This window comes from Oxyura jamaicensis, chromosome 3 (assembly GCF_011077185.1).
Source record: "Oxyura jamaicensis isolate SHBP4307 breed ruddy duck chromosome 3, BPBGC_Ojam_1.0, whole genome shotgun sequence".
NCBI lineage: Eukaryota > Metazoa > Chordata > Aves > Anseriformes > Anatidae > Oxyura > Oxyura jamaicensis.
Genome location: NC_048895.1, coordinates 6,432,231 through 6,453,582, shown reverse-complemented (window position 1 = coordinate 6,453,582; position 21,352 = coordinate 6,432,231). Strand labels below are relative to the sequence as shown.

At 40.4% G+C, this 21,352-nt stretch overlaps 1 protein-coding gene across 1 annotated transcript in view; it reads left to right on the top strand.

Annotated features, from left to right (window-relative positions):
- The window catches only part of JAG1 (jagged canonical Notch ligand 1), a 36,954-nt gene extending 22,577 nt beyond the window's left edge, over positions 1 to 14,377 (top strand). Inside the window, exons 6-26 of the mRNA XM_035320347.1 lie at positions 416 to 546; positions 871 to 990; positions 1,438 to 1,551; positions 2,102 to 2,215; positions 3,032 to 3,145; positions 3,540 to 3,586; positions 4,115 to 4,288; positions 4,806 to 4,956; positions 5,404 to 5,568; positions 6,098 to 6,211; positions 6,835 to 6,948; positions 7,058 to 7,171; positions 7,296 to 7,412; positions 7,923 to 7,950; positions 8,062 to 8,147; positions 8,916 to 9,029; positions 9,269 to 9,378; positions 9,461 to 9,697; positions 10,102 to 10,233; positions 10,694 to 10,844; positions 11,596 to 14,377. Of these exons, the coding sequence (XP_035176238.1) occupies positions 416 to 546; positions 871 to 990; positions 1,438 to 1,551; positions 2,102 to 2,215; positions 3,032 to 3,145; positions 3,540 to 3,586; positions 4,115 to 4,288; positions 4,806 to 4,956; positions 5,404 to 5,568; positions 6,098 to 6,211; positions 6,835 to 6,948; positions 7,058 to 7,171; positions 7,296 to 7,412; positions 7,923 to 7,950; positions 8,062 to 8,147; positions 8,916 to 9,029; positions 9,269 to 9,378; positions 9,461 to 9,697; positions 10,102 to 10,233; positions 10,694 to 10,844; positions 11,596 to 12,053 (2,905 nt within the window). The 3' untranslated portion in view covers positions 12,054 to 14,377. The remainder of the gene's footprint in view (positions 1 to 415; positions 547 to 870; positions 991 to 1,437; positions 1,552 to 2,101; positions 2,216 to 3,031; positions 3,146 to 3,539; positions 3,587 to 4,114; positions 4,289 to 4,805; positions 4,957 to 5,403; positions 5,569 to 6,097; positions 6,212 to 6,834; positions 6,949 to 7,057; positions 7,172 to 7,295; positions 7,413 to 7,922; positions 7,951 to 8,061; positions 8,148 to 8,915; positions 9,030 to 9,268; positions 9,379 to 9,460; positions 9,698 to 10,101; positions 10,234 to 10,693; positions 10,845 to 11,595) is intronic.
- Positions 14,378 to 21,352: the final 6,975 nt, after the last annotated feature.

Here is a 21,352-nt window from a genome sequence, read left to right as displayed (position 1 = left end):
CCCCCCCCCCCCCCCCCCCCCGTCCCTGCTCCCCCCAAATTTATAATGCACCCTGTCAAAGCCCAGAGATTGATTTGTAGTGCACACCCACCCTCTCTGCCCCATTTGAATGAGGCTCCAAGAGTATTATTGTGCTGAATGGCCTCATGCTGATTCTCTCAGAACAGTTATTCTTTTGTCAGGAGGCCAGCTACAGAGACCTTGGCAAAACTACTAAAATGTTTGTTTACAAGAAACCATCAAACAAACCTTGAATAGCTTCTCCCCCACCTCCCCAGCCTTTCTCCGAACTTTGGAGTTCTACAGTCCTATCTATGCAGAGCAATTCTAAGGGGCTTGTTGTATGATTTTTTTTTTTTCCAGTTGTTTTCCTCTTCTGATTTTTTTTATTATTTTTTTCCTCTGTTAAATGAAGGTGTCAGTATGGATGGCAAGGCCAGTACTGTGATAAGTGCATTCCACACCCAGGATGTGTCCATGGCACTTGCATTGAACCATGGCAATGCCTCTGTGAAACCAACTGGGGTGGTCAGCTCTGTGACAAAGGTATGCTAATCTTATGGATAGCCAAGTGTAACACTTCAGTTTTAACACTGGCAGACTTAATGTGGAGAGAGCACACCCAGGAGCAAGGGAAGAAGCCTCCTGAAAGATGGTGGGAGGTTTTTGTCCTTTGGCTACTTAGCAGTGTGTCCTCTGCAGTTCTGGTGGTGTTAGCATATGTGCTTTGCTCTGTCATGTCCTATTTGTGTGTGCAGACATGTACGCACAGCCTTCTTTGAGGCTGCAGAGCAATAGAGCAAAGCACACAATTGCTAACGTTTGTTGTTTTTCAGCTGTGGCTTTTTAACGCTCCTCACCTTTTTGCAGATCTGAACTACTGTGGAACCCACCCACCCTGTTTGAACGGTGGTACCTGCAGCAACACTGGCCCTGATAAATACCAATGTTCCTGCCCTGAGGGTTACTCGGGACAGAACTGTGAAATCGGTAAGTGATGCAGCCCTTGAACTGCCACTGATAGTTCGTTCTTCCCAGTTCTTAGTGGCTGTGCTTGGATGTACTTTAGGACTTTAGGGGAAAAATCTATTTTTAATGTTAACTATGATGTCTGGGCTCGCTAAAAAGATCCAGGCTTGCTTGTTCATGCTTCATCATGAACAGTCTGTATCTCTGTACATCAGCCTTCTACTTGCCAGGGAGATCATGACAAGTTCCCTAGTTTGGCTCTGATTCAGACAGGTGCAAGGTAGGAGGTTGGTGAGTTAGCACAGAGGATGGCTTCCTGCTAGCTGGTAGCTTTTTGATTTACTGCTCGCTCAGGCGGGCAGCACATCAAGGGTGGTGATGGTATATCCAGAGCAGAGGCATGTAGCGGGAGCAAGGGTGGCTTCAGGTGCTACAGTCTCTACCATGACATACTTTATCCTGACACAGCGGAGCATGCCTGCCTGTCTGATCCTTGCCACAATGGAGGAAGCTGCTTGGAAACGTCTACAGGATTTGAGTGTGTGTGCGCGCCTGGCTGGGCTGGACCAACTTGCACTGATAGTAAGGCCTTTGAAAATTGTATTAAAAATGTGCTAGCTTGCTTGTTTAGATCTGTCTCTCTAATCCCTGGTAAACATACAGGGCAGCCCGCTGAACCGTTCCTAGCTTTAGCATCAGTTCTTAGCAGCCATTTCATATCATGGTAGAGCCTCTTCTCTTCTGCATGTACTGAGGTTTTTGTTAAATGTGAGGAGAAAGAATGGTCAATGGCTTCAGGAGAGAAGCAGAATGTAAAATTTGGTAGTGTTCTGGCAAGCTGTTAAAATACTGCTTTGAGAGACTGCTTTGTATCAAAATCTGACTTCCACTTCCAAAAGGCCAGGGGTGTTAAGTTTCTTCCATTGTACCATTGTACTTTGAACTCCCCTGTCATACTATTACTTTTTTTAAAGTTTTTTGCCAAAATTGGAGTAGACAGAGAAATTCTGTGCAGAAGTCCTGTTGTCTGTCATGTCCTCAGGACAAATCCTAGTAGCAGCAACCATTTATCACTTACTGACACTTACCTGTTTGGTAACAGAGCTCAGCTTTTCCTTGTTCTGCATTACAGATATTGATGATTGTTCTCCAAATCCCTGTGGTCATGGAGGAACTTGTCAAGATCTGGTTGATGGATTTAAGTGTGTTTGCCCACCTCAGTGGACTGGCAAAACATGCCAACTAGGTAAGAACTCCTTTTTTTCTTCATCCTGTGTTGCTCCAGGTGCTGGGGGGGAGTGGTGGGGAAATGCAGGAAGGTTCATTGTCTAGCAGGCAAGGGCAGTCATGCTCTTTGTTTCAGGCATGTTTGTAGTTCCGAAGCCTAAGAAATGTAGAAAACCAAACTTGTGTTTGCAGGACTGGGGCCTAGAACAGTCTCAAGGCATAGAGAGGCTTCTTCCTGTTAAAGTTCTTTTGATGCATGTTGAAGGAAATAGTTAACTAAGCCAAACAGAAGTACTTGAAATCATAAATGCATTGGAGTGGGGAGGGTGTATGCGTGTGCCTTCCAGTTCCACCCCCACATGTATTTCTTTCTTCAGCCTGTGAGAAAGTTGCTCTATCTCTTCAGCCATGTCAACTCCTCCAGGCCAAGGAGTTCACAGCTGGGTTCCAAAATGTGGATGATCTCACGAAGAATGAGCTGTCTGCATTCTTTACACAACACGCTAATCCCAATGACCAGGCTGCAGCACTCCTTCAAAATGTTGGACTGAGATGTGTGTGTGGGGGGGAAGTTGCTCTTAATGAGTGGCTGGGTAATTATCAAATAATTAGCGTAGCCTGTATGTTCTAATTGCAGAGAAATTGAAAGAGACTTCAGAGACTGATGTATGATTGACTTTTGTTCATTCAAGTCATGCTAATCGGAGCTGTATATTGCAAGTTCTTTTTAGATCTGAATGAACTGCTGATTATTGCTGTGAAAACAGACTGTAGACTTTTTTCTTCTCCTCCTACGCTACAAGCCCTGCATTTGGCCATTCACATTGTTTTTCAGATGCGAATGAATGTGAGGGCAAACCCTGTGTCAATGCCAACTCCTGCAGGAACCTGATTGGCAGCTACTATTGTGACTGCATTACTGGCTGGTCTGGCCACAACTGTGATATAAGTAAGCGTCTATATCCTCGGGTTTCTTACAGGTTAATTGTGTGTGTATATGTATATACCCCACTGAGTTCTAAGCTCACATTTAAACAGAGTCCCACCAGTTAATGCTCTTAGAAAGGGAGTAGTTGGTGTGGAATGAAAATACACAGTTTTATCAGACTCATTAGTCCATAACATAGCTATATTCCGATAAAGCGAGTAAAACAATGATGTGAAGTTTCACTACTTCTAGTAAAAGAATTGGGAAAAGTTCCCACCCATTATAATAACCTTATCTCAAGGAAGGCATGCGGGAAACTTGACAAAAGGTTTATCTAGCTGCAGTTTTAAAGAAACTTGAACTCTATCTACTGTAAATAATTTTTTGCTTTCTTACTACACTAATTTTATTGCAGATATTAATGATTGTCGTGGACAATGTCAGAATGGAGGATCCTGTCGGGTAAGACATTCTTGTTTTATTTTGGCTTGCCAGAGACTTGCAGCAGTAACTAAAACATTTGAGTCTCAACACAAGTAGTGTGGAAAATAGCAATTAGCTGGTATAAATTATAACTCCTTTGCTTTAAGGGGAGAGGTTATGGCACACTGGGGCATGTAGGGCTATGTGTAGAATAGAACTGCAATAAAGAACTCATTTTCACTGCCAGTGTCACCAGTGAATGGGCTAATTGTACAAACTATCTACTGTAAATATAGATATTCTGCTTTAAAAAGTAGACTAATGTGTTCTACTCAGAATTCTGAAAGTAAGCTATTACTGGCTGATGTATGTGTATAGATATTTTTCTGCAACCCACACTCCCTAAATATTCCTGCTTTGTTTTAATTTGAGCTAGTTTCTTAGGTTGTTATTAGACATAGTAGGAATATATGTTTTTGGAATCTTTTTTTTCCTCCTCTCTAATGAAAATATGTAAGGAAAGAGCAAAAAAAACACTTAACTTTAAACTTTCTTGTTCCTTCCCAGGACTTGGTTAATGGTTATCGGTGCATCTGTTCACCTGGCTATGCAGGAGATCACTGTGAGAAAGACATCAATGAATGTGCGAGTAACCCTTGCATGAATGGGGGTCACTGCCAGGATGAAATCAATGGATTCCAATGTCTGTGTCCCGCTGGTTTCTCAGGAAACCTCTGTCAGGTAAGAAGCATGGGTGAAAAGCAGGCCCTCAGCCAGTGGTGTTTCTACCAGCACTTTAGATCTGTACACTGAATACCTTGCATCCAGTGAACCATAATATAAGTTGTGCTTGATATCATTGTCAGTCTGCCAAGAAAGTGACTGATTAGTATATATTGGGGGGTGGGGGAGAAACCAACAAAAAATTCTCATGGGCTGCTGAAGATTCTTTTTTTTGTTGAAGGGACTGCAAGTGTTCGCATGTCAGGTTTTGTTGCATGCTAACTATTAACTCTCAGGGGCTGTTTAATATCAAGACTGCTGTCTGTTGAAATAGTTGCAAGTCTAACTAAACTCTGTGCGTTATGAACAAGTCATTGAGGCAGTAGATAAAAAGGTCAGATTCCACAATGTCTGCTTGTCATAGTGAGCGAAAGCTATGATAAAACTTCTGTCTCACTCAGCCTTTCCCCTTTCTTACCCCCCCTCTTTTTTTTTCCATTTTTATTTCCCTTTCCTTTTTCTGCACTGCGTACAGCTGGACATAGATTATTGTGAGCCAAATCCTTGCCAGAACGGCGCCCAGTGCTTCAATCTTGCTATGGACTATTTCTGTAACTGCCCTGAAGACTATGAAGGCAAAAACTGCTCCCACCTGAAAGATCACTGCCGCACAACGCCTTGTGAAGGTTTGTGTTTCGTCGCAGGTGAATGGGAACGACAGACAACAGTTTCTGCCTGTCCCCTGGCCAAAGCTGTAGCGCAGCTGCAGTAGGGGAATGAGTGGAGTAGATTTTGTATAAAAAGCTTGAATTTTGCCGTGTTTTATGCTTCTGTTTGTGTGAAAAGATGAGCGCTATTTGTAAATAGCAGCTCTTTAAAAGATCTTTAAAGTATATGCTTTAAATAGGCCACTTTACTGTATATATTTTTGGCCGTGGAAGTGGTCCAGCTAACCTTGGATAAGACACTGATTACTTTATGCACAAATACTTGGTATTGTGTTTTTACTGTAAAGCTGCAGGCATATGCCTGTCTTTTAAACATCCATCACTGGAAATAAAGATGTTGCTATTAATTTAAGAAATCGGATAGAATGGGCAATCCTCGCTCAGGTCTCTGTTTTTATTCTACAGTAATTGACAGCTGTACAGTGGCAGTGGCTTCTAACAGCACACCAGAAGGGGTTCGTTACATTTCTTCAAATGTCTGTGGTCCTCATGGAAAATGCAAGAGCCAAGCAGGTGGAAAATTTACATGTGAATGCAACAAAGGATTCACTGGCACCTACTGTCATGAGAGTAAGAGCTAAAAAGACATGTTTTACTGTCCCGTACTGTTCTTGGAAAACTATTCCATCCTTTCCTCCCAGATTACTCAAAGGTTTTCTTCTAACACAGTGAACCTTGGAACTGTGTTAAGTTTTCATATCCTGGTTGGGCGAGGCAGATTGGAATTTGCTAGGCCTTGGGGAAAGTTCACACTAATGAACCTTCTGGCCTTGAAAAGTATATTTTAAAAAACCTTGTATATGCAAGGTCTGAGGTATCTAATAGCGGGGTTTAACAAGGATCTTAAGGACTCCTGATTTCTTAATTTTTACTTTTTAATAGCAAATTGCTGAGTGATGGGCTCACTGCTTCATCTCTGCATTGTTTTAGAGCTTTTTATCTTATTAACTTTTATCTTGCTTACCCATGCTCTCAAAAGGAGAAGTGGGAGTAGCAGCAAATAGTCTTCAATGAGAAGATAACTTCCAGTAGCTATACTTCCAGTTTGATGTGCTGGTTTTTTATCTTCTCTTTTCTCCTCTCCTCCAAACTGTTGCAGATATTAATGACTGTGAAAGCAACCCCTGTAAAAATGGTGGCACTTGTATCGATGGCATCAACTCCTACAAATGTATTTGTAGTGATGGATGGGAAGGAACGTATTGTGAAACAAGTAAGTTAACCATTCTTTGCAATAAGAACTCTTGAAGATGTATCAGGAAAGAATGGCCTATACTGTCTTTCAGACAATAGCAAACAATGCCAACTTAACAAACTTTGCTACCAGTGCTGCAGAGGACATCGTCATCTTTTTTTCCACTGAGTCACATGTATTTGAATGAGAACTAAACCCAAATTACCACACCACCCTCAGAGTGGAACCTGGCTCTCCTACTGTTCAAGTTTTTTGCTGTACCCTTGACTTCCTGTAAGAAACCCTTCGTGTAGAATGCTGTTTTAGGAAGGGCATATCTGTATGTCACGTTTGTTTCCTCAGTCTCAGATGGAAGAGGAGTAAGCACTCAACTCCTATCCTGACTGATGGGATAGTTTACATAATAGACCTTTTCACTTCTTGTTTACTGAAACAAAATGAAAACAAATGGAGGAACAAGGTGAAATATTCCTCATGTCTATGACAGTGCTTAAAGCTTTAATACACTGACCTAAGCATTTAATCCATGATTGAAACTCAAGCCCAAGTTAGGGATAGAACAGGCACCTTTCAGACATTAAGTGTTTGTCAATTCTGTAAACACTGCTTAGCTTGTTTTTTTTTCTCCTTAATATATCTAGATATTAATGACTGCAGTAAAAACCCTTGCCACAATGGAGGAACTTGCCGAGACTTGGTCAATGATTTCTTCTGTGAATGTAAAAATGGGTGGAAAGGAAAAACGTGCCACTCCCGTAAGTTCAGCACTTCCAAAACATAACAGGCGTGCTCAGTTACAATGCTTAAACTTGCTGCATTGTATTAAGAAAGCACAGGTATTAAGGATAGTTGGGTCTTTTGTAGGTGACAGCCAGTGCGATGAAGCAACGTGCAATAATGGAGGAACATGTTATGATGAGGGGGACACTTTCAAGTGCATGTGTCCTGCAGGATGGGAAGGAGCCACTTGTAATATAGGTAAATACTCTGCATAATCACCAGGAAGCAGATGCAGCACTGAATCTGTGACCTCAGTTTTTGCTCTTGGCTCAGATTTGAGGGCTTTCTAACAACGTAGTGGTAAATCTCATTTCTGTTACAGCGAGGAACAGCAGCTGCCTGCCAAACCCCTGCCATAATGGAGGTACCTGTGTAGTCAGTGGGGATTCTTTCACTTGTGTCTGCAAGGAGGGCTGGGAAGGACCCACATGTACTCAGAGTAAGTCATCCCTGCTTGAACTTTTCCAGAGTGCTGCATGATGAGAACATTAGCTCATCCTGTCGCTCTTGGAGTCAAGATTGAAACCAGAAGGGCAAGCTTGTTTGATGTAGGCTTTAGCATCACCTGAATCTTTGTTTTTAATGACTTTATGTGATAGAGCCTTGACCTGGGCATGAGAAAGTTGCAAATGAGTTAAGTGGAGACAGATGTTGTCTTGTTTTCTCCCCACATTCTTTTTCTACCAGCAGCTCAGTCTGCTTCCACTTTTTTTTCCCCGTTAGATTCTTTTACAACAATCTCTTCCTGTGTACATGTGTTCCACAATGTAGTTAACAAATTTTGTGGTGGAAGCCTGGAATCAATTTAGTGGAGAATTTCAGCATATTTTTGTTAAAGTTGAGCTACGTGTAACTTGGGCATTAGGGGAAGTTCAGTCATTCTTTACTGTCAGTAGAGTTGTATTAGCCAAAGTCTGCAAGTTTAACATTGTTTATCTTCACTTTGCAGACACAAATGACTGCAGTCCTCATCCTTGGTAAGTTGAATATGTTTGTCTTTCATCTTTTGCTTTTTTGTTTTCTTAAAATTCCAGATTCTATTTATTCGTAGTGGTTTTTTTAATGCGCATAATTACTTTTCTTTGTAGTTACAATAGTGGCACTTGTGTGGATGGAGACAACTGGTACCGCTGTGAGTGCGCCCCAGGCTTTGCAGGTCCTGACTGCAGGATCAGTAAGTGCTTCGATGGCTCTCTACTTTGATTTTTCTGTTGCTTAAATCTTGTTGCAAAACAATCAACTTAATTAAGTGGTAGATCAGATTTATGATAGATGTCCTATGTCTTCTCTACTTGTATCCAAATCTGTAGAGGATGTAGGGAAGGGCAGGAATTACACTGGAAATGAAAGAAATATTGAATTCCGTTCAGCTAAAGCTGAAGCCTCTTGGTGGGCAAAATACCCTTCAAGATGGTCTTCCAAGTTAGAATGTGTTTGTGTGGCACAGATTTGTGTTTGACATGAAAGCGTGCTAGCCAAAAACCTTGTCAATTAATAATCTACCTACAAGCCCTGAGGTGATGTATGTACTTCCCTGTAATTTAATAATAATTACAGGTACGAGGACATAATACTATTTTTTAAGTAACAGCCATGGCAATAGAAGTTTGGTAGTAGCAATACAACTGGAAGGGGTTTAACACTACTGTCAGTTGAAGAATTGGGTAGGAGAGGATGCATGTTAGTGTGAGAAGGAATGTGTCCTTGCCCTTGAAAAGCTTAAGTAGCCGTAGCGGTCAGGTTTTGATCTTTGTTAGTGCCATGCAGCAGAAACTTCAAAGAAGTTGCTCCAAGATGTTGCTGGTGCTGCTAAGAATCTGTCCCTGGGTAGACACTAGAAAGTAAACATAAAGCTCCAGTAGGTGAATCCCTCTAAGTTTTCTTTCTGTTGAAATAAAAGTATATAGAGTAACTCTTTTTTCCCTTTTCCTTCCCATCATAGACATCAATGAATGCCAGTCTTCACCCTGTGCCTTTGGGGCTACTTGCATAGATGAAATTAACGGTTACCGTTGCATTTGCCCACCAGGTCGCAGTGGTCCAGGATGCCAAGAAGGTATTTCAGATGTCATAGCTGGTCATATTGCTTGTAGCAAGACCTGTATAATTGCATGTTAACAGTGTTGCAGTTGTGTGGGGGCTGGGAAGAGTGCTTGGTTATTGTTGGTTTAAAGCAAATACCATGTTTATTGAAGAAGCAAGCTTATCACTGGGTTTAAAGGAACTTAATATTGAGGGCTTTTTTCCACTTTTTTTTTCTCTCAAGCTGTTTAATTCTGTTAAATCTGTCTTCAGTTACAGGAAGGCCTTGCATTACCACTGTCCGAGTAATGCCAGATGGGGCTAAGTGGGATGATGACTGCAATACCTGTCAGTGCTTGAATGGAAAAGTCACCTGTTCTAAGGTACAACTATGCCGTATTTTGGGTTATACTGTCTTCATTCTGTAACCAATGGTTACTTATATCAGTATTTATTCTCTTCTAGGTTTGGTGTGGTCCTCGACCTTGTGTAATACATGCCAAAGGTCATAACGAATGCCCATCTGGACATGCTTGTGTTCCTGTTAAAGAAGACCACTGTTTCACTCACCCTTGTGCTGCAGTGGGTGAATGCTGGCCTTCTAATCAACAACCTGTGAAGACCAAATGCAATTCTGATTCTTACTACCAGGACAACTGTGCCAACATCACCTTTACCTTTAATAAGGAAATGATGGCACCGGTAAGTAGCCAAACATAACTCAGTATGCTGTGGCCCACAAGTGCTTGTTTCCCTAGTGTGAAACAACTTACTTGACTGCTAAAAGTAGAGTAAAAGCTGATGCTCCTTCATTATCAAAGAAAACAGAAGGTATAGAAGGCTTAATACAAAGTTCTACCCTAAATGTTCTTGTGTTCAGAGAAGAACAAAAGCTGGTTTGGAGGGAATTTTACACCCTCACCCCCCTCCCTTGAACTGTTACTTCAGGGCAAACTCCGCCTTGATGTAAGCCAGTATATTTTATTTTTTATATGTATAATAAAATGTATATCACTGTATATACTTACGTATAGATATAAATTCTGTGTGTATTCATGTGCATGTATATTTAAAAAAAAAAACACACAACACTTTGTCTCCTCCAGGGCCTTACCACAGAACACATTTGCAGTGAATTGAGGAATCTGAATATTCTGAAGAATGTTTCTGTTGAATATTCTATCTATATTACCTGCGAGCCTTCGCACTTGGCAAACAACGAAATACATGTTGCTATAGTAAGTATTCCTGGAATATGTTTAAATGTCATAGTAGTTAATTGCTTGGATGTAAGTATAACATGTGGATTTCATGAAAGTTGTAATTCCTGGCTTTGTCAGTACTTCTCACGGTTCAGTTTCCATCCCAGTTCTCTTTCAAGAACAGGGAAGAAATCCTGATACATGTGCATACCTGAAAGCTACCCTCTGTTAGCAACTGTAATAAGGGACTGAAACACTTTCTATTATGTTCTCTTGAGCTCTGCTTTTTGTTTCCTTTGTTTTAAGGATGAGGACAGAAATTTTGCAATATTAGTTTCTGCCTGTGGCTGAGATTTTTGTTTTGTTTCTGTTTTTGGTTGTTGTTTTAAGTGTGAAAAGTACTGAGAAGCTTAACTGATTGTGAAAGTTTATAAATAGCAGATTACCCACACATCTGATTTGGCATTTGGTGTTAATTGCATGACTTCTTATTTAGTCTGCTGAAGATATAGGTGAAGATGAAAACCCAATCAAAGAAATCACAGATAAGATTATTGACCTTGTCAGTAAGCGTGATGGAAACAACACACTAATTGCTGCAGTCGCGGAAGTCAGAGTACAACGGCGACCAGTTAAAAACAAAACAGGTAAGTTTTCCTCCGTCTCCAAGAACTCGTACGTTCTTCATGACTAGAATAGCCTTTCAAAGCAGGTGAAGCTTTTCTTACTTTTGAGATCTGTAGCAACTCTGAGTTTCTCTGCCTGTTGGCCCTGTTAAGTGGGAACAACAAGGAGGTTTTGCACCAGGATCTTACTACTTTAAATAGCATTTAAAAAAAAAAGTGTTCTGTAAATGCTCTAGAACAGTGGCTTAACCCCTTAAAAGGTCTACAGCCCTCTCCATGGAGAAACAAGGAGGAAGAAAGGAACTGAAGTCTAGCTGGCTCTGAAAGTTTCCATGTATTGACCCGGTGATGACACTGTCCAGATGTGATGAATTAAATGTCAGAGTCAAAAGCATCCAACTAGTTCCCCTTTAGCACCAGGCAGGCAAAGGCATCTTACGGCCAGCCACAAATGGAGAAATAACTTGAGTGGGACCACAGCCAATTGACCCGCAGGCCAGGAGAGCCATGGCAGGGCAGTGCAGCAGTGCCTGCAATGACTGGCTCTGGGGGTGAGAGGAGGACTTCTTCCATGGGGGCTGTCAGTCAGTATTCAGAATACTAAATTCACTTTAAACACCCCATATTCTAAAAGAGCTGAGATTATCCTTACATTACTGTCTGGACCCCAATGTATAAATAAGGCTTAAGAACTGAGATTTCTCTTTTGTGAAAAGCCTTGACTAGAACACTTTGTTTGCAGCAGGGTTAACTGGTCTCGTATCTCTTCCAGATTTTTTGGTGCCATTACTGAGCTCAGTCTTAACAGTAGCCTGGATCTGTTGCCTGGTAACTGTTTTTTATTGGTGCATTCGAAAACGCAGAAAGCAGAGCAGCCATACTCACACAGCATCTGATGACAACACTACCAACAATGTAAGGGAGCAGCTGAACCAGATAAAAAACCCCATCGAGAAACATGGAGCAAACACTGTCCCAATTAAAGACTATGAAAACAAAAACTCTAAAATTGCCAAAATAAGGACGCACAATTCAGAAGTGGAGGAAGATGACATGGACAAACACCAGCAGAAGGCCCGATTTGCCAAGCAGCCAGCGTACACTTTGGTAGACAGAGATGAAAAGCCACCCAACAGCACACCTACAAAACACCCAAACTGGACAAATAAACAAGACAACAGAGACTTGGAAAGTGCACAAAGTTTAAATAGAATGGAGTACATTGTATAGCAGACACTTGGGTGCTGCCATGCAGGGCCTTTAAATATCATTATAAAGGCACTCAAGAGCTTGTAGTTCTTAAACTGTTGTGTAATATTTGAGTCTAAGGCTATTATTTACTTAGAATCCCTGTGTTAATTTAAGTTTTGACAAGCTGGCTTACACTGGCAATGATAGTTGCTGTGGTTGGCTGGAATACCAAGTGCTGCATTTCACATCTATGCAAAACTAGTCAAAAGTGCCCTAATGTAAATTCAGCTGTAGCTGATACATCATGGAAATGTTTCATAAGGTATTACATAGCCTTATTACTCTTCCTTAGTGTTAATTTTTTTTTTCTGCCAGATGTTCCAATTTATACAGTTTCTTTAGAATAATACATTTTTATTTATATTTATTGAATCTGAGTTTTTTGTATATTGGTTTTATGGTGATGTACAACTAGTTCTGTATTTGAAAGTGCCTTTGCAGCTCGGAACCACAGCAACTATCAAAAATAAGTTTATTATTTATTTTTTTATTGTATTTTTGTTGGGGGTGGGGTGGGGGGAACTTGTCAGCAGTTGCTGGTAAATGAAGAATTTAAAGAGGAAAATGTGTCAAAAATAGAAGTTTGTATAGATATGTAAATAATTCTTTTTTATTAATCACTGTGTATATTTGATTTATTAACTTAATAATCAAGAGCCTTAAAATATCATTCCTTTTTATTTATATGTATGTGTTTAGAGTTGAAGGTTTTTGATAGCATTGTAAGCTTGTGGCTTCTTTATTTTGAATTTATTTTCTTGTTACATGTTGCCTATATGCCAAAACTAAGGTGTTCTAAAATAGTTTATTTTTAATAGGATGGGCTTTCATGCCTTGATGCTGGTTTTTGTACAATGTCAAATGTTTGAAACACCTTCCATAGTATCACTTTAAGACTATTTGTAATTACTGACTGAGGCAGTTTAGATAATTAGACTAGAAAATTTTTTTGCTGCTTTAGACTTGAAAACGAGTGACAGGCAGATAATCTGCTAAGAAGCAGTTTAAGGGAACAAAACTGAGCTATTACTTTATGTAGATGAAATGTGAGTGGTTGCATGTAATTAAAATATCAAATTAGCGTGTGAAGTTGGAAACACAGCAATCTTATTTTGTAAATTCTGATTATTTTTTTCACCATGAATATGTAATACTGAACCACTTGTAGATTTGACTTTTTTGTAATCTACTGCATTTAGGGAGTATTCTAATAAGCTAGTTGTTGAATACTTGAACAGTAGAATGTCCAGTAAGATCACTGTGTAGGTTTGCCATAGATTACACTGCCCGCCTTAACAAGTGAGGAAATCAAAGTGCTATTACAATGTTTAAGATCAAAAGGCTTATAAACATAGAAATCTCAGTGGTTAACCACTGAGATCATGAAGATACCTTGTATTGTGATATTAGTGTTATATGAAAATGCATCTTTGTGTTGTTCCTGGCAATAAATCTTGAAAAGTAATATTTATTAAATTTTTTGTATGAAAACATAAATCAGCGTGGAGATTATTGAGCTTTGGAGGCAGTCCTGACTAGTCAGTTGTGCAAAAACAGTAGCAAGTGTTGGTCTGTTTCTACGACCTGCCACTGGTTTTGGTTAAGTCAGGTTTCTTGCTAGATGATTACATGTTTCTGGCTGGCTTTAAATCAAATTGAAAGGGTTTGAAAGCAACCTGTCCCTTGTTCTCAATGTCTTTTGCCTAATGTACCTCCATGTACTTTTGAGAGAATGATGATGTGACTGGAATTGTGCAACTATTTACTTGGCATGGGCCAATGAGCTACCACCAGATAGTAACCCCATCTAAGTAGCTAGGCAAGGTACAAGCTGCTGACCTAGATGGGAAAAGATCCATAGATTATGATGATTCCTAGTGGGCAGAAAGTGCTTTGTGAAGCATAAACTAAACTCTTAAAATATTCTAAAATGGCTTAATGTTTAACTAATGCAGTCCCTCCCACTTTAGAGGGACTGGGTGTGGAAATACGGGCCAGCTGTGTGATAGCCTGCTCTTTATTTTAGCACACTTTCCTGTTGAAGCTGCAACTTCGCTTTGTTAAAGCTGAAGGAAAAAATTAACAGTATGTAACAAGCTTAGCTGGAAAACAATATAAAATAGAATTGGGTTCCTCCTTGTATTTAAACCACTCCACTGCAAGACACAGGCCTTTTCTTCCATGTTTGTCTGTAGTAAATAGATACTATAAGATTGCTGTAATATGAACACTTGAAAATAATCTGAGTGCAAGACATTGTTCTGTACTGTTCTTACAGCCATCTTAAAAAAAATGGTTAAAAATCTCTGTAGTGTTACTTTTTATTTCAAGCCCATTTTAAAATGAGATTTCTAACATGTTGTTACACTACCTTGAAAGGGGTACTGCTCTTACTCTTCACAATTGCCTGCAACATAACTTTAGTGGAGACTCATCAGTTTACTGCTTGCTGAACAGGAAGTCAACAAGATTAGCTTCATCTGACCACTTCAATAATACCTAATCAAACAAATCCCACAAGTATTTTTTTTTCCTTTGTTCCCAGACTTCTACAATCTGCAATAAAGCAAACATGTCATGTCTAAAAAAGCCAGTTACAGATAATGGAGTCTTCCAGCCAGCTTAAAAGCACAGTGAGGCTATTAACTGAACGGCTTTCTGTACTAGAACGCAGAATTAGCCATCTTCCTGTACAAGCCCACTGTTCACAGAGACCGTGCTTTCAGTGATGCAGAAACCAGCTACTGCTTCTGAATGACTGAAACATCTACAGCTGAAGTTGTAAGAATAAACCCTTCTATTAGGGAAAAGAAGAAAACAACAACTAGGCATTCTGCTAGTCTCGGGGAATATGTTTGTGACAAGTTACATCAAAACATGCAGAGTCAAATTCTAATTCGACTTAATCAGCTAACACAGTGACAAAGCTGTTCAGATCGCCAAAGACTCTGTGTAGAGCAAAAGCTGGGTTCTTTGAATTCCAAAATGTTTTTAAAACTCTGAGCACAGTATTTATTTACTTATTTATTTATTTCCAGCCCTTCCAGGGCACCAAGCCACCATGCTGACCACAAAAAGGTTTTGTTACTGCACTGTTTCTCCGTACACAACCTATTTTTCCTATATAACTAATTTCATCATAGTGTTATAAAACTAGAGCAGCACAAGTTGTACAGGGAGAGGGCAGAGTGAGGGAATTCTGTTAAGCATCTATAAAGATATTTTAAAATTATATCCTTGTATCTTAGTGGTAGCTTCAAAATTTACACTGGTGAATTTACAACAAAAACAGTCTTCCAAAACCCAGAACCACCACCAAATTGGGGGTTGGTACCTGGAGTGTTTTCCATTGTGATGAAAATAACTAGAAACATGGAAGTTTAAGGCTTTCCCATCAGAATATCAAGGCACATGTATTTTTGTGGAAACTGTACTTCGCCAGTTCACAGTTTACTACTCTGGGAAGGTACGTTCTGTTTAGTCAGGAAGTTTTCTGCTGTTTGTTTGTGTTTATTCTTTAGATCCTTATTCATCTAAGGACGAAAAATGTGTGCTTCCTGAGCTGCCATTTAAATATAAGAACTTTAAAAATAAATTAGTCCTCTTTGCACCCTCAGCTTTGCTATAGCTAGAGCTAATTGAACCTGTCAAATCTGGGTTTGGTTCAACATGAGCTGAATGCAGCCACATCAAAGTCGCTGCACCTCTGCATGGAAAGGGCCCACCTTACATAGAGGTGACTAGTGAAAAGGTGCTGACCACACATGCTACGTCAGCCTCAACTCCAACATATCCATGTCACTGGGGGAAAGATAGCCTTGGGAACAGCTATTTCTGCATTGTTAATACAAGCAAATGACAGCGAGACAGCTCTTGTACATTTAAAGCCTAGCAAGTGAAGCCTGGCTCAGGGCCTAAGTATGAGACTAGCAATCCTCAAACTGTTTCACGAGGAAACTATTTATCTCTCCACAGTAACACCACTTGTTCTTGCACCAACTGAGACACCTGCACGGCAAGAGTTAATATTGTTAATCAGCTATCTGCCAAGCTAGAAAATGTACAAGGTTGTGCTCTGTGTTGCTCCTTGAAGACTGCATGATTCAGCGTCTCAGGATAGCCCCGGTGTGGCTGCTCCAGCCATCCTGCTTAAAGCAGCCTCACTCCTCCTCCGTTCAGAGGCCATGGAACGCTACCCTGCCATTTGCAGAGTCCCCCGGGAACAAGTCACAGGGCACAGACAATTCTTCTATTAGCATTTGCAAAGAAGATGAGAGGTTGTGACAAGGGAAGTACCAAATCCAGCCTTTTCCTCCCCCGAAGATGGAAGTGATTGCATAAGCTCCCCCTCCCCTTCTAAAAGAAGCCAGATACTAACACTTGCTTGGTATTTAAGAATTTTCCAACTTCCTCTTTAACAGTATTGGCACTAGTGGTCATCACAATTACTGTTTACCAGTGCCGACAGAGTTTGTTTTTAAAGATCAGCTTTTGTTCCCAAAACGGGGAGGAAAGATAAACAAAAAATGGTGCAAAAGCTAATTGCAATTGCTAATAGCAAGGATTAACTCCTACTTTTGGGGCTTAAGGAGGAAAGAGGTGAAGGTTCTGAGAGGTCTGTTGGCCACCGAGGTTCAGCAGGTGGCTTACCTAGCAGTGGGGCAGCAGTGGAGTGCTGTGGTATCAGACAGGGAGTCAAACCGGAGTTCCAGCCCAGATCTCCCAGTGAGCGCCTTCTCTGTGATGTGCAAATTGTCTCAACCAGTTTCTCTACAGGGTGGAGAAATAAACTTCTATTCTTTTCATTCTAGCACTATGAGATCATATTAATATTAAAAAGGAGCATGCCCATCTCTAGACTTATAGCTCTAGACGCTTTTCTTTAAAGATCTGATGCATAATCAAAAAGACAATTATTCTGGCAGCAAATAAAGCAGTTATGGAGCTAGATTACCAATTCCTACTACTGAGGTAGCAACTAAAGTGGCTGTCTCAGCTATACTACAGGATCTCGTCAGTGTCATGTCAGTGCCTGGTAAAATTACGGAGAAGATGATCCTTGAAGTTATTGAAGCACACCTGGGGGACAACGCAGTCATTGGTCCCAGCCAACATGGGTTCATGAGGGGTAGGTCCTGCCTAACAAATTTGATTTCCTTTTATGACAAGATCAGCCATCTAGTCGATCAAGGGAAACCAGCTGATGTGATCTTTTTGGTCTTCAGCAAAGCTTTTGACACAGTTTCCCATAGGATCCTACTGGACAAAATGTCCAGCATACAGCTAAACAAAAACATCAGACGATGGGTCAGCACTTGGCTGACAGGCAGGGCTCAAAGGGTTGTGGTAAATGGGGCCACATCAGGTGGATGGTCACTAGTGGGGTCCCTCAAGGCTCCATTTTAGGGCCAGTCCTCTTCAATGTTTTTATAAAAAAAAAATTGGAGGAGTTGTGGACTCGGCTGAGGGTGGAAAGGCCTTGCAGAGAGATCTGGACAGATTGGAGAGCTGGGCAATCACCAACCACATGAAGTTTTACAAAAGCAAGTGCTGGGTCCTGCACCTGGGACGGGGCAACCCTGGCTATACGTACAGACTGGGCAACAAAACGCTGGAGAGCAGCCCCGCAGAGAGGGATCTGGGGGTCGTGGTTGACAGCAAGTTGAATAGGAGCCAGCAGTGTGCCCTGGCAGCCAGGAGGGCCAACCGTATCCTGGGGTGCATCAAGCACGGCATCGCTAGTAGGTCAAGGGAAGTGATTGTCCCTCTCTGCTCTGCGCTGGTGCGGCCTCACCTCGAGCACTGTGTGCAGTTCTGGGCACCACAGTACAAAAAGGACATGAAACTGTTGGAGAGTGTCCAGAGGAGGCCGACGAAGATGGTGAAAGGCCTGGAGAGGAAAACATGAGGAGCGGCTGAGGTCACTGGGCCTGTTCAGCCTGGAGTAGGCTGAGGGGAGACCTCATCACGGTCTACAACTTCCTTGCAAGGGAGAGTGGAGAGGCAGGTGACCTATTCTCCATAAACACCAGTGATAGGACGCATGGGAATGGTGTCAAGCTGAGGCACGGGAGGTTTAGACTAGACATCAGGAAGAGGTTCTTCACCGACAGGGTGGCTGCGCGTTGGAATAGGCTCCCCAGTGTAGTCACTGCACTGAGCCTGTCTGAATTCAAGAAGAGATTGGACTGTGCACTTAATCACATAGTCTAAACTTTTGGGTAGACCTGTGTGGTGTGAGGAGTTGGACTGGATGATCCTTATGGGTCCCTTCCAACTCGGGATATTATATGATTGTATGATTCTGTGATCTAACTGACAAAATGGGAACAAATCAGTGAAATTCTCATTCACAAACAGTGCACTGGCAGCTCCCACAGGAGCCAATTCCCAACTCTAGAATAATTGCAATGTATAGTAAAGGAGGCAGGATGGTGGAGGTTAATTCTCTGGACAATTTCTGGGTCATAGCTGGAATGCCCTGGGACTCTACATCATTTTAACAACTATTTTACAATTTCTTAGCATAAGCCACTACCAAACAAAGAAACAGAAAGTCCCAATCTAAAAACATCACCTTATTGCCACTGTGGAAGGGATAAGGTCACGTCCTACCCGGATCCATTTTAAGTATCTGGAATAAAAGAGTGAACAAGGAGGGAGAGAATTGTTCAAAGACTGTTGAACAAGTTGATGAAAGAATTTGCAGCACGAGTTCCTTACCCAACGTGCTTTACCTTGAAGAAATTGCTTACTCTCAGTGCTGCTCCAACTGTCAAAATAAACATATTCATATCCCTCCCAGGTTCAGCTGCAGAATGCTTTGACATCCCTTTGATGAAAGGTTCGATATGCTGCTCTTCCCCATCCCCATCTTCTCATTCACAGAGATTTTTGGATGCTAGTTGATGCTTATTAGAGAAGAAAAAAGCAGAAAGTAAAGTGAGGAGTGCCTTTTATTACAGCTAATTTCTGAGGCCAACCCACACTTCCCACTGCTGGCTCAAAGACTCCTGATACTATTAACTCTGTTTGCTCAAGCTTGCATTGGAGTGTTTTAATACAATAGGAAATGTTTTATGAGGTACTGATATAAGCAAGGAGATAACTATAACATGAACAATCTGGGATATTCTATTTACATTTTACCTCATTCTTATTTCAATTAGTTTTCAATGCAAACAAAAAATATCCTCCATCTTTTTCCTTAAAACAAATAATAATTATCCATTCAAAAACCAATGAGATAATGATACAAAAATGTCAATTAAAACTCAAAGAATGTGACACTCATGCAGAGTTGTGAGAGGGAAGGAAGTTCACACTGCCAAAATAAATGCCTCAGGGAGAATAACTAACACATCACTTGGACAAAAGTTTCTGTAGCAATGAAAAGTTTGGGTTCTTAAAATTTTCCTTTTTTGTTAGAAACAGGTGTTGATGGCATTATTCAAGTGTAACATCGAAATGCAGATATGCAGCAGTAACAACAGATAAATTTGTATCTTTTAGTGTGAAATTTTCATTGAGAGCTTTAGCCAGTCAGTTCCTCAGATCTACACATATTTCAGAGGAGTTCAAAGAAGCTCTGAAAATGAGAAAACAAACATAACGTACAACAACCCCCCCACCCAAAGAAGAGATTGTGTCTGCACCTCGGTGGAAGTTTCAGAATGGAATAGAGCCTTAAATATTTAAAACTTTTAATAGAAGGGTATGCTAATGCTGCTCTGAAGCAAATTTGTAATAGCAAGCCTGGGCCAAGACTTGCAAACTGCTAATTTTACATTGCTCAGTCTCACTTTCCAGCTTTTTTTTTTTTTTTTTTTTTTTCTCCTTTTGTTCCTAAGCCTGACTTGGAAATCAGGTTTGCAATTTCAGAGCATGTCAGACCACACACCTGTCAGTGATCTGGATGCAGGTGGATTGTAGATGAAGAAAAACAAAACAAAACAAAACAAAACAAAACAAAACAAAACAAAACAAAAACAAAACAAAACAAAAAAAAAAAAAAAAAAAAAAAAAGACTGAGGAGAAGAACCTTGGGGTTAAAGCAGAAAAATAACAGAGGCATATGGTGACAACACAGTTCAGTTATCACAGTCACTTAAAATACCCATAAGGCTTACAAATGGGAAAGTTTAATAGTAGTGCTTCCATATGGAGAAAAAGAAAGAATAATTTTGACCAGCAACACCACCTATAGTCCAGAAAAAAACAGTAAGTTCAAAGCTTTTTCCCTGAATAACTGCATTTCTGAAAGGATCCAAGAGACAACGTTTCAAAGTAATTAAGCTCAAAATACACATATAGAAAGCAGTGGGTCTTTCAGAAGAGCCTAGGATCCTAACAAACCAGTAATTACAATTGATGCAACCATGCACTCTTGAAAGGTCCACTTGTACAATCTGTAGGCTCTAACTCTTTAACCAATCCACCCCTACATTTCTTATTGTTACAATATCAATGTTTGAAAAGGAAAATGTTTTCGTGCTATCACTAAGGTTATGTAAAACAGCATTGTAAGTACCATAACAAAATATCCTAAAATATCCTAAATGCAAAATCAAATGCTCTCAGCTACCTAAAAGATAATGATGTTGTCTACCCAAGCTCCCTGTAAAGATATGATGACATCCATTTGTAAGGCTGCATATGTTGCTCTGTTAAAATTAAAACTAATTTGTAATTATAAGACTGAACTAATAATAATAGTAATGGTATTCTATAATACAAGCTATGTGTGAGAGAAAAGCTCTCTTCTCTAATACTGGAATCAAATTCTTTTGTAGAGCAGAGGGGCAAGAGGAATAGAAGCTTCAAAATCCAAAACTGTTAGGAGAACTAATCTGGGGCATACTTGCTCAAGTCTGTCAGCAATTGTCACAGGAACAATCAGTGGGTTTGCCAATTTGGAAAAGCAAGCATGAATCTTTTTGCTAAGCAGAATAAAACGAGGAGTAACTGAAGTAATTTTGTGAGTTCAACATGTGTCTGTTCTCACATAATCATCTAAACCTCTCCTGTAGGTTTCTGTTACAACCAAGAACATCATGGAAAATTCAAAGGGATCCAGGTGAAAAGCAAGGTAGAAATAATGGAATTACATATGAATAACTAGAATATATGCTTGTATTATTTATTAATTATGCACTGTAAGGACTTAAAGAAACCATCCAGAAAACATACACTTTCATATAAAGTATCAAATGACTGTTTTACTTATTATTTTTTTGAAAATTCATTAGATTTCCTTACACCTCTTTTAAGTCCTTTAA